The sequence below is a fragment of the Marmota monax genome, unplaced genomic scaffold (assembly GCF_021218885.2).
Source record: "Marmota monax isolate L192 unplaced genomic scaffold, Marmota_monax_Labrador192_F-V1.1 WCK01_AAM20220418_F8-fsc00064, whole genome shotgun sequence".
NCBI classification, from domain to species: Eukaryota; Metazoa; Chordata; class Mammalia; order Rodentia; family Sciuridae; genus Marmota; species Marmota monax.
In genome coordinates, this window is record NW_026694542.1 from 10,789,140 (window position 1) to 10,806,210 (window position 17,071).

The following is a 17,071-nucleotide window of genomic DNA, read 5'->3' on the forward strand; positions in this document are numbered from 1 at the left end:
TTAGCATCCATGAACCACAAATGTGGCTTGCTTTTTTCCCCTTTCAGCTGCATCAAAGTAGTGAGTACTTCTTATACTCACACAACAGTTGTACACCTCAAAAGGGATCGAGACTGTGCCATGAAAAGCTACTAAAGATGACAGTTATTTCCTAAGGGAGAAGTTCCTTAATCCAAACATCTCTACAGCATAAGGTGTCACAATTAGAGAAATTTTAAGGCCTTTCAATAAATTATCAAATTTGACTTTTCTTGGGGAACCTGGCAAGATCCATAACTCTAATAGGAAAGAAGAAACCAAACAAAAACACTAAACACCACAGTACTATGAATTAAAAAGAGATCTCTTTCATGATGGGCATCATGTATGTTTAATATTCAGTTGTAAAGTCAGGAGACAAGGGTTTGGTGTCCTGCCAAAAATCATGTCTGCCTGGAATCTCAGAATGTGATTGTATTCAGAAACAGGGTCATTATAGATGTAATTAGTTAAGATTACACTATAATCTTCTCCATGAGGCCTTTTCACAGTATCCCAGCTCCCCCAGTGTAGTCTCAGAGCTGAGTTTTTGGATTACACTATAATCTTAACTAATTATAGTTAAGATTAGGCTGGATTAGGCTGGGTCCTAAATCCAATGACTGCCATCTTTATAAGAGGAGAGGACATACAGAGAAACACAGGGAAGAGGGCCATGTGTCAACAGCAGCAGATACTGGAGTGAGACTCCCAAAAGCAAGAAAAATCAAGGACTCCCAGAAGCTAGAAAGCTTTCGCTGGAGCCTTCAGAGGGAGCATCGTTCCTCAGAATGGAGAGAGAAGTTCATGTTGCTTTAAGCTACTTGATGTGTAGTAATTTGTTATGGAAGCCCTGGGAAACTAACACAAAAGGTAAATGTGCAACATGGGCAGGGTAAATGGCTGCTGTCCATGGGTACTGAGGGATGCTGTATTTTTTCTGCCCCGAGAGCAGCTTTAGAATGAATGGCTAGTCTAAGTAGGAAGAGGACTGCTGAAAAATGGGGCCAGTAGAATGTTAACTGCAGAGAGCTGGCAGCCAAACTTATATTCCCTAAATATTCAAGGAGAGAAATCAATGCCATTGGCAAATGCCATAGAATCACAGCCTCATAATATACATGCTCATGACAGGCCCTTTCCATTAATTTTCTAAGTGGGAAATGGTAAAGATGGGAATCCAGTGTCAGAGGAGGAAAGACTGAAAGAGAAAGCTGTGAAAGTTCTACTTCAGTCTTCCACTCTTAAGTCCATGTCTTCTCTTTTATTTATTTATTTAATTTATATATGACAGTGGAATGCATTACAATTCTTATTACACATATAGAGCACAATTTTTCATAGCTCTGGTTGTATACAAAGTATATTCACACCAATTCATGTCTTCATACCTCTACTTTGGATAATAATGATCACGTTCCACCATCATTAATAACCCCCTGCCCCCTCCCTTCCTCTCCCACCCCTCTTCCCTATCTAGAGTTCGTCTATTCCTCCCATGCTCCCCCTCCCTACCCCACTAAAGTCAGTCACCTTATATCAGAGAAAACATTTGGCATTTGTTTTTTGGGGGGATTGGCTAGCTTCACTTAGCTTTATTTTCTCTAACTTCATCCATTTACCTGCAAATGCCATGATTTTTCTCCAGGCCCTCGTTGAGCTGGCACTCCACCACCTTGCACCTCATCTCTACCTGCTCATATCTCTGGGTACAGTAGTGTTAAATACATCTCACCTCTAGCCCTGATCTTTAGAGGCTTTGATTTTACTGTGTTCCTCTGAGATCACAGGCCACATATAAGCCATAGGGATATTCTTTCTAATGACATGTTTTAATATTGCTTTAGCTTCTGTTTTTGACATCACAGTATCGTGCTGACATTTTAGATTCAAGAAGGTCCTAATATCCCTTATGTTCAGTGAAGTGCCTGCTATACTCCCAGCATTCATTGGATGCTAAACAAAAATAAAGACTTGGGGATCCCTGGGCCTTTTCCTACTGCTCAAGTTCAGTCTGAAGACAGTTGCAGTTGGACACTAAGGAGAAGTAATAATTGTTCTTAGGTGTCGATAACAAAGCTGGAAAAAGTACTCTGGACCTCTTCACTCCCAGTGTTTTTTCAATCCAGTTGAATTATACTGCTTCACTGGAAAGCATTTTCATAAAGATGTAAATGTGGAATATTAAGGTTTTTTTTTTTCAAAAAGTTTGTAATGTAATGTAGTGAAATCTTGTCATATACAAACAATACCAGATAGAACATAACTAGGTATGTAAACAAGTACTAATAGAACATATTCCAAAAACTCAGCTCTGAGACTACACTGGGGGAGTTGGGATACTGTAAGAAGGCCTCATGGAGAAACAAACTTGAGTTGATGTAACTATTACCTGTACATTATCCTTATGGACTTAAGTTTTCAGGAAGAAAGGAGGAACCAACTAAGTGGTAATACAACATTTAATCCACATATGGTTGTATTCCTAATTAATTTGTGTAAACTGCAGTGAAAGAAAGCTCAACTACATGTGCATGTGATGAGCAGAGCTGTTAATAGCAGATATATATATATATATATATATATTTTATATATATATATATAGAGAGAGAGAGAGTGCATATATATATATATATAATTTTTAAGATAATAGTGTTAGAGTACCCACTGATGCCTTTTAAAGATATTTATATGAATTCTGTTCCTTTCAAGGACCAAAAGCTTTCTTAACTCATCATATAATTAAAGTATACACTAGGCCAGGAGTAATAAAATTATGGCCTGCAGGTTGGCTCACTTTTTTTTAATATTTATTTTTTAGTTGTAATTGGACACAATACCTTTATTTCACTTATTTATTTTTATATGGTGCCGAGGATCAAACCCAGGGTCTTGCACATGTGAGGCGAACGCTCTACCGCTGAGCCACAACCCCAGGCCCTAGCTGTCTGTTTTATAAATAAAATTTTATTGCTACGCAACTATGCCCATTCATTTTATGTATCTTCTTTGGTTGCTTTACACTATAATGGCAGAATTGAAGAGCTGTAATACAGATTGTGTGGCTCTCACATTCTAAGATATTTACTATCTGGCCCTTTACAGAAAAAGTGTGCTAATCCCTACACAAGGTTCCTAGGACTATTTTTTAAAAATATATAATAATATTTGTGGAATGGGAAACAAGTGAATTTATGCTAAATGTTAACATCTACACAACTTTTCTAAGTATTTTTATTTTGTTTTACAAATAATTCTAATTGGATAAAGACTTTCCCCCCTAAAAATTAGTCTGTCTTTCCAAACGAGAAAAGATAGAATGTTTCCATCAGGGCCTGAAATTTTCTGTAAAGTAACTAAGAGCTGAAAACTTGTAAACATGTACATGACATTTAATTTTTTTAAGATGTAAATTAAACATTACAATTATTCTGAATTTAAAGCACCCCAGACAGGTTAGTTTCTAAAAACTTTCAAAGGACATCTTTAAAATTGCTTCTGTTAAATTTAAAATCGAACAGGATTCTCTAAAGCATGTTTTCTATATTTGTTATTACAATTTAGCTAAATTTCTCTAATCACTTTAAAAAGTATAATCCTAACACCAGTCTTTTTTTTTTCCTTTTGGTACTGGGGGTTAAATCCAGTACCAAAGTTAAGCAACCATTAAGCCATGTCCCCAGCCCTTTTTATTTGGAGACAGGGTCTCCCAAATTGCTTAAGATCTTGCTAAATTGCCTAGGCTAGCCTTGAACTTAAATCCTCTTGCCTCAGCCTCCATAGTCACTGGGATTACATGTGTGTGCCACCACACCCAGCCTAACTCCAGTCTGTATGTGCCATTGTACTGCATGTGGCAGAAGTATCTTATTATGCAATGTGTATATCTTCTACCAGCCAATGCTACTTTTCAATTCTATTGCTTCCGTAACTTAATGTGTATAATTTGAACACATTGATCATATTGCATCTGTTTTAAAAGAAGGACTCTGTAATCACTTTTTCCAAAGGTATATAGCCCAAATTAAGAGTCAATATTAATATTACAGTAATAAATTTGGAAGTTAATCATGAAAGAATGGAATAATCCATTTCAATAATCAGACTAGACTAAAGTTAGCCTATTCATTTCTTTCTGAGTCTTTAGAGGAAAGAACTGTTTCTTCTCACTTTCCCAAATTATTTGGGATGATTGATCATGTTTTCTAGTGTTTACCAAGAACAGCATGAGACTTCCAGATCCTTAGCAACTGGAAAAAATAATTTCTACACACAGATGTCCATTAATCCATTGACACGTTGTTGGAAGTAAGGTGATAGAAATGGCATAGACTGTTACAATAATCAAAGAGAATCCACACTGAATGGATCACAGAGAATGAATCTCCCTCTTAACTCTTCTCTTTAGTAATATCCAGAGCAGATTCAGAATGAGCAGAGGCCTACAGTCTACAGTATAGTTACTAAAGAGGCACTACATCTCCTGGGGTTTTATAATATTTATTTAAATTCCTATTTTGAATGAAAATTAACTGGTTTCTTGTTTATATTGAGGTATTCAATCTCATTCACTCCCAACTACTTAAAAAAAAAACAAAATCTATAGGCTACTTCTGCACTTAGAGCAAAATCTAACACAAATGATAATTTTCCAGACTGAAGGTTGTATAGGGATCACTATTTCAATACAAACTTAATGGTGCTGCCTACCAGAACTCAGAAGTCCTAACTCAGAAAGATGGAAGTCAAGGCACAGCTACCATTTGCCTCATTCTGAGTGTGACTCCATGGATGTCACCTTCAAGAAGCTGCATGAAACTGATACATCATATGTCTTTCCTCAGCACAAATGACCACATCCTGTGCCAGGCAGCAATTTTCTGTTTCTGTGGTTAAAAACTGGTACAAATTAATGTATAGCTCGGCAGAGCTGGAATGTTAGTTGAAGCTGTGATTTGAATCTCAGAAATTTTAGACAAAGAACTCCATTTCTTGGTCTTAAGCAATCAAAGTAAAAGAAAAAAGACTCTGAGAAGACATTTTCTTTTCTTTCTCTAAGAAACACACATATATATGCAAATATAACTAACCCAGGAATTTCATTTAGTCACTTACTCAAGTCACTTATTGCACACTTACTTATGGGACAAGAACTGTTCTTGGTGTTGCAAGTATCTGGCAGTGAAAAAGACAGTCCAAAATGCAAGGTCAATCAAGGATGGAAGGAGACAAATAATAAATGAACAAATAAATCTATGATAAGTGCCATGCAGAGAATTAGATTAGGGTACTGGGTTAAAATAGTAACTGGGTTATAACAGAAACCCTCTCTGAAGAAATGATATTTAAAATGAGATCTGAGTGACATTTATAAAGTAATAATGATTAAATTTATTGACCTAATTACCAGCATATAATGTGAGCAATGTAAACATAAACATAGTGCTTAAAATTCACACAAAAAGCCTGAAAGTAAGTATTCCATAATGCCTTGGATGGTACAATAGAGGTGGATTTTGTTTTTTTCTTTCTACTTCAATGAACTTTCCAATCTTTTGTATTAATACAAAAGTATATTTGGTCTTTGCTCCTGTTCCCAGTTCTGGGCACAGAGCTCCTAAAACTCTTGCAATTTCCTTTGTTGGAGAAGTATCTTTCTTAATCCTAACAAGCCTCTTTCAATAGAACCTGAGTTTATGCTAATGACTAACTTAGGTTGGGGCCCTTAGATAGCTTCAGGATGGAACTGGTAACCAAAAAGATAAGTAATTAGATGGTTGGAACCTTCAGCCCCAAACTCTAGGAAGGCAGGGGGCTGGAGATTGAACTCTTATAAAAATTCTGAACAATAAAGAGAGCTTCCAGGTTGGGGAACCCAGAGAAGAGCTGGGAAGGTGATATGCCTGAAGAGGGATCCCCATCTACCTTGTCTTATGCAGCTCTTCTATTTGGCTGTTCTGAGTTGTATCATTTATAATAAACCAACAATAGTAAGTAAAGTGATTTCCTGAGTTCTATGAGTCATTCTAGCAAATCATCATTCCTGGAGTGGGGGGAGAGTATTTGTGGGAACCTCTAAATTTGCCCAGGTTGTACAGAGGTATGGGTAACCTAGGGACTTGATACTTAAAATCAATGTCTGAAATAGGGGTAATTATGTGGGATTTAGCCCTTAACTTATGGAGTCTGCTCTAAGTCTGGGAATTAATATTAAAATTGAATTGAATTGTGGGACATCCATCAACTGAACTATTCTGAAGAACTAACTGGTTGTTTATGTTGAGAAACATTCCAGAATTGGTTTTAGGAGCTGGATTTGCTAGCCCAGTGTTGACACAAAGAAACATGTGGTTTGGAATGAAAAAGGATAGGGGATATGGAAACATTGATTACTGGGGGCCATATGGTCACTCGTGGTATGGAGCAGCAGCTACTAATGGTAAAAATTACCAGCGGAATTTAGAAATGGACCCAACTCCTGAGGAACTGGTTCACTGGATGCATTAGGAAATGCCAACTAATAGGGTAAAAGTGAAATATGTAATCCTTTCTTTATCTATAATAGCTAAAGTGAAAGAAAAAGAGAGCATTGGGTCAGATTTTGACACTAGACCAAACTCAGGTTCCAGTTGCCCTGAGCTTTGGATATTAGATTCAAAGCTGCACCCAAAGGGGAATACTTAGAAATACTTATTGGGAACAATAGAAAAACTCATAAGATCTCTAGACACCAAGAGGATGGTCCAGATAAGAGAGGGGAAAACCAAGAAAGTACTGAAACCAGAGGATATAGTATAAAAGATTATTTTATAAATCAGTATCATTATCTTTCTGAAGAACCCTTATAAAAATGGATTGTGAGAAAAATTAATTTACAGGCAGTATGTTGGGTTTTTGTTTTTGGATTTTGTTTTTCTTTGTGGTGCTGGGGGTTGAACCTAGGTCCTGGTGTGTGCCAAGTATGTGCTTTAACATTGAGCTACAGTCCCTGCTCTGTATTTTCGTTTTTAAATGCTGATGAGTGGAAGAGCATGTTTGGGTTGATGTAGTATCCAGAGCTCACTATGGAACAATCACAGATGGCTACACATAGTCTAGACAATACTTTATTCCTGAGGGAACCACCTGTCTAGCTTTCAATAAAGCTACATCATTCGCATAAACTCAGGTGCTATTGAAAGCCATTGTAAGGTCTATTTACTCCAATAAGTGTGTCCAACTCCCCCTACAAAAGTTAAATGGAACACCCCAGATGAAAAAACTGATATGTTTCACATTTGTGGAACTGGATTTATAATAATTAGGATATTTACTTGCTCAATATGCCCATTTCCCAAGTCATGATAAATGCCAACATTAAGGCGGTATCTAAGAATGTACATATTGGCTATGGTATGGTTAAGTTAGTACAGCCACAGAGAAAATGAGAATGAAGTTTGGAAGGAAAAAGTTTATTATACTCAGTATATGTCATACAGGATGTAACACTAGTGTAGTCAGGAAGAAAAAAGAGGAAAGAAAGCATTAGGCCACAGCTTTTATTGAGGTTTCTGTAGGAGGGCAAGGCAGGACAAGGTAAGCAGCTTAGATAGGTCTGTGTATGTGTGTGTGTATGTGTGTGTGTATGTGTGTGTGTGTGTGTTGCTAGGAATTAAACCTAGGGGTGCTCTATTGCTGAGTTACACGCCCAGTCCTTACATTTTTTTTTTTTAAATTTTGAGGCAGGGTCTCGCTAAATTGCCCAGATTGACCTTGAATTTTTGATCCTACTGCCTCAACCTCCAGAGCACTGGGATTATAGACATGGGCCACCACACTGGCTAGGATAGGCTATTTGAATAATCTTATTAAACTTGGGAGGATAGGGATGGTTTCTAGTTGGCAGGTACCAGAACTTATGATGATTTAGAGCTGGGAAAATATTGGCTTGGTGTGTGAAAGGTAGATAAGGAGATAACTTGGGTTATAGATTCAGGACTGGTTGGTTTGTATATATGAAAAGCATGCTCCTAGATGAGACTTTTACTACATCTAAGAATTGCCTATCCTTGGGAGGAACAGGTCTATTAGGCCCTCAAATTACAAAGCATCAAAAATACAAATAATAAGAAAATAAAGTATAATTGACCTCATGATGAATGCCAAGTAGACAGATATAGATGCTAAGAAAATGCAGTTGGTACAGGGGTACACCCCGGATTACTTTACTGAAAAACTGAGCAACAGTTCAAGAGGCCTTTCTGAATTTTCTAAGTTTCTCCTCATAGGTCTTACAGATACCAATAAGAATGTTAGATTGATTAATAAGAAAATGGGGGAGAGCCAAAGGACTCATCTCATCAAAGTTGATGTTTATTAAGAAGTAAGCTGAGGGCTGGGATTGTGACTCAGTGGTAGAGCACTTGCCTGGCATGAGAGAGGAACTGGGTTCGATTCTCAGCACCACATAAAAATAAATAAATATCCATCAACAACTAACAAAATATTTTAAAAAATAAGTAAGCTGAACTAAGGAAATCTTCATGGGGTGAAAAAAGAGGTAAATAAAAGGGGGAGAATCAAGGGACTCATTTCTAGCAGGGTGTTATTAAGAAATGTGTTAGGGGCTGGGGATGTGGCTCAAGCGGTAGCGCGCTCTCCTGGCATGCGTGCGGCCCGGGTTCGATCCTCAGCACCACATACAAACAAAGATGTTGTGTCCACCGATAACTAAAAAAAATAAGTATTAAAATTCTCTCTCTCTCTCAAAAAGAAAAGAAAAGAAATGTGTTAAATAAAACAGCCATTGATGGTTGAAACAAGCTCTTAACAGAGACTATTTAAAGTTGGGTGGACAAAAAGGAACCCTTGTTGGTCCTCCTGCATTGAAGGGCCCCAAACAAATTCACTTTATTTGCTCCAGTTGGGAAAAAAAGTTGAATCCAGGAAACAAAGATGATAATGAGAAATCTAACCTTAATTGCTTGGGGCAATAGGCAGATTAATCATGACAAATATTGAAAAAGAGCCCTAATAGTTGCCAATGCCTATAATCCCAGAAACTTGGAAGGCTGAGACAAGAGGGTCACAAGTTAAAAGTCAGCCTCAGCAGATCAGTAAGACCCTGTCTCTAAGTAAAAAAACAAAACAAAACAAAACAAAAAAAGAGGTGAGAATGTAGTAAAGCATCCCTGAGTTCAATCCCCAGTACAAAAAAAAAAGCGGGGGAACCCAATTGCACCCTAGGGACCCAAAAGCCCTTTTGCATAAGAGAAGATAAAATGGTCGGGAGGTAGAGAAGTTGTTTCTGGGGCTCCTTGACATGGAAGCTTCATATATTATAGTACGAAAACTTACTGGCAAAGCCCTAACACAGATTTACACTCGATTAGAGAATATAGAAATATGAGAGTTAAGAGGGTTAAGGTGGAGATTTAGATGAAAAAGGAAATTCTCCAAACATCGATGGAAACTGCCACTATATTTGAAGGACAAAAAATAATCTTAAACCCTAAGATACCCATGATGTCTTGGGTGATGTCAGGGAAATGCTCTAATGGGGAGGGCCATGCACAGAAGAGTTCTATCATAAAATGGAAATGTTTTCTTCAGGGTGATGCTACCTGGGAACTGAAGGAAGAAATTCACAAGCATCAAGCCTCTTCTCCCATTTAGAACTATGTGAGAAGCTGTCAGATTCTAGTGACACTCAGTCAGTACCCTATAAAGTAGCCCTTGACTGATCAACAAATTGCTGCTTGGTTTTAGATGGCAGTTCTAAGGAAAAGGGACAACAACATCTTTGGAAGACACTTCTCTGATTGAAGAAGGTGACAGCAAGTCAGTTTGATGGGCTGAATTACCTTTGTTTTCCAAGCAGTCATGGAAGAACTGAACAATATAAGTACCTTTGTTTCTACTGAGTCATGGGTAATGGTCAGTGCCTGGTCATATGGCAAAGCAAAAGGGCAATGGAAAATTGGCTTATTAAGGGAATTCCTGTATGAGGCACAGACTTATGGAAATCACTATGACAGAGAGAAGGAGAAATAATAGCTGAGGGCAAAGAAATGAACAAATGGGTTATGTAGCAAGTTCTCTGAGTTATCCGAGCAATTTATTGAGCCTGGGGGTGTGGCAGTGGGAACCCTCAAGTTTGCAGATAAATCAGACAGAAGTGTAAGTAACACCTGGGAACTCAGTACTTGAAACTGGCATCTAAGTGGGGACAGTCTTGTGGGACTGAGCCCTTAGCCCATAGGGCCTGTGCTAACTCTGGGAGTTAGTACCAGAATTGAATTGAATTGAATTGTTGAACACCCAGTTATTATCTGGAGAATAGAAGAACTGGCTGTTGTGTTGGAAAACACCAAGACAGACTTTCTATAATGAATATGTACTACTTTAAAATGGAAAAGAGTACAATAAACATTTTTTAAATAAAGTTAATATAACTTGCTGATATACTAAATGCAAATACTTGTGAAACAAACAAATCAGAATCACTTCTCACTAAACCCACAAATGTAAGTTTCCCTTGGAGAGCTAATTTCTCCTTCATACTAACCTTTGACCATATTAAAACCATTAGATTTAAGCCGTACACTATGGCTCACCTCCTGTATCTTCATCTTCATTGGTTGGGGCTTCTGCACTGTCCACATTTTCTACTTCATGCGGTTTGGTTAAATTGTAGTCACTCAAAACTGTTGGACTTTCTAAAAAACAAAAAGAGTTCTAAGTATGTGATAAACTTTGAAGAATTTTTATAAATATGTATTAAGTATATGTCATTTCATGTTCAGCTCTACAGAATCCTTTAGTAATAAACAGTATGCCCTCACATATATCTAAGAGGGACCTGTGTGAAAACTTTTCAAGTGGAGAACTACACATGGGGTTCATGGCACCTTTCAATTCATGCAATTATCTTTAACATTTCTTCCACCCAAGTTCAAAATCACTCGTGATTTTTCTGGACAGAATTTTTTTTCTTCATTCGTATCTCATGATATTCAGCAGAATGCCATTGCTATTTATGTCCAACTATCAATATGCAATAATGAGAAATATTGAACTTGGAAACACTGGTATGATCCACTTTGGGAAAAATGCTGTTTTGAACTTTCAATAAATACTGACAAGGCTATAGATATGAACAAGTCATCATGCCTATCCTACCTTCAAGGAACTTATACTTTGCAGATATGGATAAGAGAAGCCTTCAACCATAATGCAAGGCAGACTCAGATACAGGGTGGAAGGATTCAAAGTGCAGTGGGAGTTCATAAAGGAAAGAGAGCAGACATGATGAAAGTATTCTTAAATAAATAGAAAGCTTGGTAAACATCAAGTTTAAGGGAAATAAAATTTTGTTACAATAAATACTGATAATACTAAATGTAAGAGAAAATGAATAATGTATCTGGAATTATTTTCGCATGTAAGCTTAACAAAGAGCTTAACAAAAAGATGATAGCAGAGGTAATGAACTGAGGGCTGGGGTTGTGGCTCTGTGGTAGCCTGGCACACGTGAGGCACTGGGTTCAATCCTCAGCACCAAATAAAAAATAAATAAATACGTCTGGGGTTGTGGCTCAGTGGTTGAATGCTTGCCTTGCACCTGTGAGGAACTGGGTTTGATCTTCAGCACCACATAAAAATAAATAAATAAACAAAATAAAGGTATTGTGACCATCTACAACTAGAAAAAATATTAAATAAATAAATAAATAAAGGTTTTGTGTCCACCTACAACAAAAAATATTTTTAAAAATAAGTAATGAACTGAGAAATTACTTTCTATCAAACTCCTTCCTAGGATTCCATAAAATATTTACTGAATACCTATAATTACAACAAATAATCAAAGACACTGAATCCTGTGGCATTTAAGCTGGGTCAAAATAAGAGAGGTAACTAGAAAATCTACAGAGGCATGATAAAACTCATGGTGCAGGATATGTACTGGAATGTACATGTAAAACAGAAACACATTTCATAAAGTCCATGATGAAGAGGCTCTGAAAATGTCATAATCATGGACTCATTTTTTGATTTATGAATACCTAAGAGTCTAATTTCTGCATATTATAATGTGTAGTCTATAAAAGTGGTTCACTTTTCTCAAGCTTGAAATGAATAACATATAGTAGACTCTTGATCAATTAATTCGAGGTTCATGTTCAATTAAATATGAGATTATAGCTCACAATTATACAAAACACTTAAGTAATACATTTTGTAATATACCATAACTTTTGATTCAAGCAAAGTGAGTTAATTGATGGAGAAATCATAGAATTATTTTTAGGAAATAAATTATTTTAAATGTTTATAGTTTATCCTAGAGAAGGGGGTCAATGAACTATAGCCCAAAGGCCATGTGTGACTCTGGCCTGTTTCTATATGGGTTCAGGAAGCAGGAATGGTTTTTACATTTTTTTTCCACTAATTAAAAAAAATTTTTTTTAGTTGTAGATGGACACAATACCTTTGTTTTATTTATTTATTTTTATGTGGTGCTAAGGATCAAACCTCACACATGCAAGGCAAGTGGTCTACCACTGAGCTACGAACCCAGCCCGGTTTTTATATTTTTAAAGGGTAGTAAAAATACTAAGAAGAATATGGGACAGAGACTACAAGTGGCCTGAAAAGTCTGAATTATTTACAATCCAGCATTTTACAAAAACAAAACAAAACAAAAAAAACTGTTCTACAGTAAAACACAAGTCATTCAAAGTTGTTACCATAATATTCAACAAAAGCTGTCTTTATCAAGATCAACCAGTTGAAAATTTTTAAAAAGGAAAAGAAAAACCCAGTATTCAATATTAGGCAGAGTGCTGTTAGGCCCTATTTTGCAAAATAATTCATATGATCTAAATGAATGAGTTATTTGTTTTATAAGCAAAAGCAACTTTTTATTTTTTGTTTCATTTTGGTATCAGGGATTGAACCCAGGGACACTTAATCATTGAGCCACATCCCCAGCCCTTTTTATTTTTTATTTTGAGGCAGGGTCTTGCCAAGTTCCTTAGGGCCTCACTAAGTTGCTGAGTCTGGCTTTGAACTTGCAAAGTTTTGCCTCAGCCTCTCTAGCCAATGTGCCATTAAGCCAGGCTGACAACAGTATTTTTTTTTAAACATAGCATTTTTACTATAACCAGAATAAGAACACTCCTCTTTCTTTGGTATTATCACCAAAGGTATGTTTTTAGAAAGGAAAGACCCATGTTACCTGAGGGCACAGGCTGCTCCTGAGTGCTTTTCAGTTCCACATTTGGTTGTATATCTGAAAAGAAAGATTATAAATAAATGGATAGGGTACACTGACACAGATTTCAGCATTCCAAATTTAATAAGGATCCCATTTTGAAAACTTAGCGGCAGAATTCCTCTTTTAGAGCAGGACTACACTTCCTCTATGCTCTCCTTAAAAGTGCCTCAAGAAGAAGGAAATGAATTATTGATGCAGCAATGTTATTCTGAGAACTTTCTCCCAGAAGTTACTTATACAAGAACAGTGAGCAAAACACAGGGCCCAATAGAGACAATCTCAGATATCCTATTCTTCCTCCCAATATTTTATTATAAATATTTTCAAACATACAGATAGAAAAGTTAAAATAATTACACAGTGAATATGCATTACCCACTGACTAGATTTTATAATAGCATTATGCTATTTTTTGCTTTTTTACATATTTTTTCCTATCCATCATTTTACTCCATCTATCAGTTCATCTTACTTTTTTGAAGCATTTCGAAAGAAGTGGTAGATTTTGGCATATTTCACATCTAAGACTTTAGCATGTATACTATTAACAACTAGAGTTCCATATTTATTTATAAGATTTTTTTAAGGTAAAAGTTACATAGAGGTGGGTGTGGTGGCACATGCCTGTTATCCCAGTGACTGGGCTAAGGCAGAAGGACCACAAGTTCAAGGCCAACCTCAATAATTTAGCAAGGCCCTAAGTAACTTAGGGAGAACCTGTCTCAAAATAAAGCAATAAAAAGACTGGGAACAGGGCTGGGGATGTGGCTCAAGCGGTAGCGCGCTCGCCTGGCATGCGTGCGGCCCGGGTTCGATCCTCAGCACCACATTTCAAGATGTTATGTTCGCCAATAACTAAAAAATAAACATTAAAAATTCTCTCTCTCTCTCCTCTCTCTTTAAAAAAAAAAAAGACTGAGAATGTGGCTCAGTGGAATGTGACTCTGGGTTCAATACCTGGTATTAAAAAAAATTATAGCAAAGTGCATTTTTTTTTCTTTTTTGGTACCAGGGATTGAACTTAGGGGCATCTGACCACTGAGCCATATCCCCAGCCCTATTTTGCCCTATTTATTTAGAGACAGGTATTTTTTTTTCTTTTTTCTTTTTTTTTTTTTGCTACTGGTGATTGTACTCAAGGGCACTCAAGGGCACCACTAAAGCACATCCCCAGCCTTATTTTGTATTTTATTTAGAGACAGGGTCTCACTGAGTTGCTTAGTGCCTCACCTTTGCTGAGACTGGCTTTGAACTCAGGATCCTTCTGCCTCAGCCTCTCAAGCTGCTGCGATTACAGGCGTGCGCCAACACACCAGGCTCATAGATCTTTTTTATTTTTTAGTTGTAGTTGGACACAATACCTTTATTTTACTTATTTATTTTTATGTGGTGCTGAGGATCGAACCCAGGGTCTGGCACATGCGAAGCAAGCGCTGTACCGCTGAGCCACAACCCCAGCCGAGGCTCATAGGTCTTCAGTATACCATTTAATGATGTTTTTAAAGGCATATTCTTGTGTAATGCAAATCCCAGTCAAGATACAGAACATTATCATCATCCCATGTCCCTTCCTAGTCCCCACCTACATACTCCAGAGACAGCTACTGTGTTTTTTTTTTCATTATAGATTATAGTTTATTCTAAAACTTTTTAAAAATGGGATCAGACAGACACATGGTATAAATTATTTTGTCTGAGGCTTCTTTTACTCAACATAAAGTTTCTGAGATATATCCCTTCTGGGGTGTTTATCAGTACTTCACTCTTTTTATTATTAAGTAGTATTTCACCAAAGAATATGCCAGTTTGTTTATCCATTCTCCTGTTGAGGGACACTTAGACTGTTTCCAGTTTTGGCTACTATGAGTAAAACTATTCTTTTTCTTTTTAAAAACAATATACTCTTAAATTTTAGAATAGTAACAGAAAATCGTGAAGATGGTGCAGAGTTCCCACATACTTCATTCTCAGTTTCCTCTATCATCATATAACATCTTATATTAGTACGGTACAACTAATGAAAAAATACCAAAACATTTTTATTATCTGTATTCAGATTTCCTTAATTGTCCTCTGAAGTTCTTTCCCTGTCTCAGGATCCCACATTACATTAGTCACAGTGTTTTGGGCTCCTGTTGGTTCTCAGACTTTCCTTTTGAGGAATACTGCTCAGGTATTTTGTAGAATGTGCTTCAAATGGGATTTGCTTGTTTTTCTCATGATTAGACTCAGGTATGTTCATCCTTGTCAAAGTCTTTCTGCGGCCATATGCTTTCCTATCTCTTGAGTAAATACTCAGGTATGGAACTACTGGGTCATAGAGCAGGCAAATTTAGTTTTAATAGAAACTGCCAGAACCAGTTTAAATATGGTTGTATCATTAGCAAGAATGATGCGCTGTATCCTTGCCAATATTTGGTTATTATCAGAATTTTAAAATTAGAGTCATTCTGGTAGATGTATATTGGTATTCTATTTTCATCTGAATTTATATTTCCCTGAAGAACCAAAAATATTGAATATCTTTCCATGTGCTTATTTATACATTTTTCTTTTTGAAGTATCTGTTCAAGTCTCTTGCTCATTTTTATTAGTTTGTATTTTCATTATTTTATAGGAGTTCTTTGCATATAACCAATACCAACCCTTTGTCAAATATATGATTTCATACTATTTTCTTCCAGTATATAAATTACTTATTCATTATTTTAATGGTATTTTTTTCCCTAGTGTTGGAAATTAAGTCCAGGGCCTCAGGAATGCTTGGCAAGCACTCTGCTACAACCCTAGTTCCTTTAATAGTATCTTTTGATATTCAAAAGTTTGAAATTTTGAAGTCTAATGTATCCATTTTAAAACAGATATTTCTTCCTGTTTCTTATTTAAGAAAAACTAAAACTTAAAATTAGTTTTTAGTGGTTGTTTGGTATCTTCAATATAAATTATCAGTTTTACATCTTCCTTTCCAATTTTTATATGTTTAATTTCTTTCTAGCTTTATTACACTGGCTAGAATTCTAGAATTCCTAGCAAAATTGAATAGAAGTGCTGAGAGGGGTCATCCTTGCTCGGTTTTCAATTTTATGGAGGAAATGTTCAGTATTTCATCATAAATTATAATTTTAACTGTAAGTTTTGCACAGAGCTCAAGAAGTTCCCATCTATTCTTAATTTGCTAAGGCTTTTTGTTCTGTCTTTATAATGAACAAATATTGAAATCTGTCAAATATTTTTTATGTATCTATTGAAATGATATGTTTTTTTCTGCATCTATTCTGTCAACTTGAATGAATTACAAACCCTGGGATAAATTCCTTAGATTACATCCCTTGTACTTCTGGGACAAACCTCTGATATAGTTTCTGCTTTGTGTATTTCTACATCTAATTATTAGCCTGTTAAGGATTTATTTACAGTCTACTAAGAATTTATGTATTATGTTCATGAATGATTTGGACTTATAATTTTATTTCTTTCTTTAATGTGTTCATTAGATTTTGGTATCAGAATTTTTTATCATTCCCTCCTCCTTTATTTTCTGAAAGAATGGTATGAGATTTATTTCCTCCTTAAATATCTGGTAAAATTCAATTTGTTTAATTGTGATACTATTTGGGCTTGGAGTTTTCTTTATTTTTTCTTTCTTTTTTTTTTTAAACACAGGGTCTTGCAAAATCACCAAGTCTGGCCTTGAGCTTGTAATCCTTCTGATTTCCACCTCCCAAATAGTTGAGGTAACAAGCCTGGACAACCATATCTACCTGGAGTTTTCTTTTGATAATAATTTCAATT

At 36.1% G+C, this 17,071-nt stretch overlaps 1 protein-coding gene across 1 annotated transcript in view; it reads right to left on the reverse strand.

Moving 5' to 3' along the window:
- Positions 1-17,071, reverse strand: part of Ikzf3 (IKAROS family zinc finger 3) — an 89,979-nt gene that overhangs the window by 48,489 nt on the left and 24,419 nt on the right. Inside the window, exons 2-3 of the mRNA XM_046420407.2 lie at positions 13,241-13,294; positions 10,614-10,715 (exon numbers count right to left, since the gene is read on the reverse strand). Coding sequence (XP_046276363.1) covers positions 10,614-10,715; positions 13,241-13,294 — 156 coding nt within the window. The remainder of the gene's footprint in view (positions 1-10,613; positions 10,716-13,240; positions 13,295-17,071) is intronic.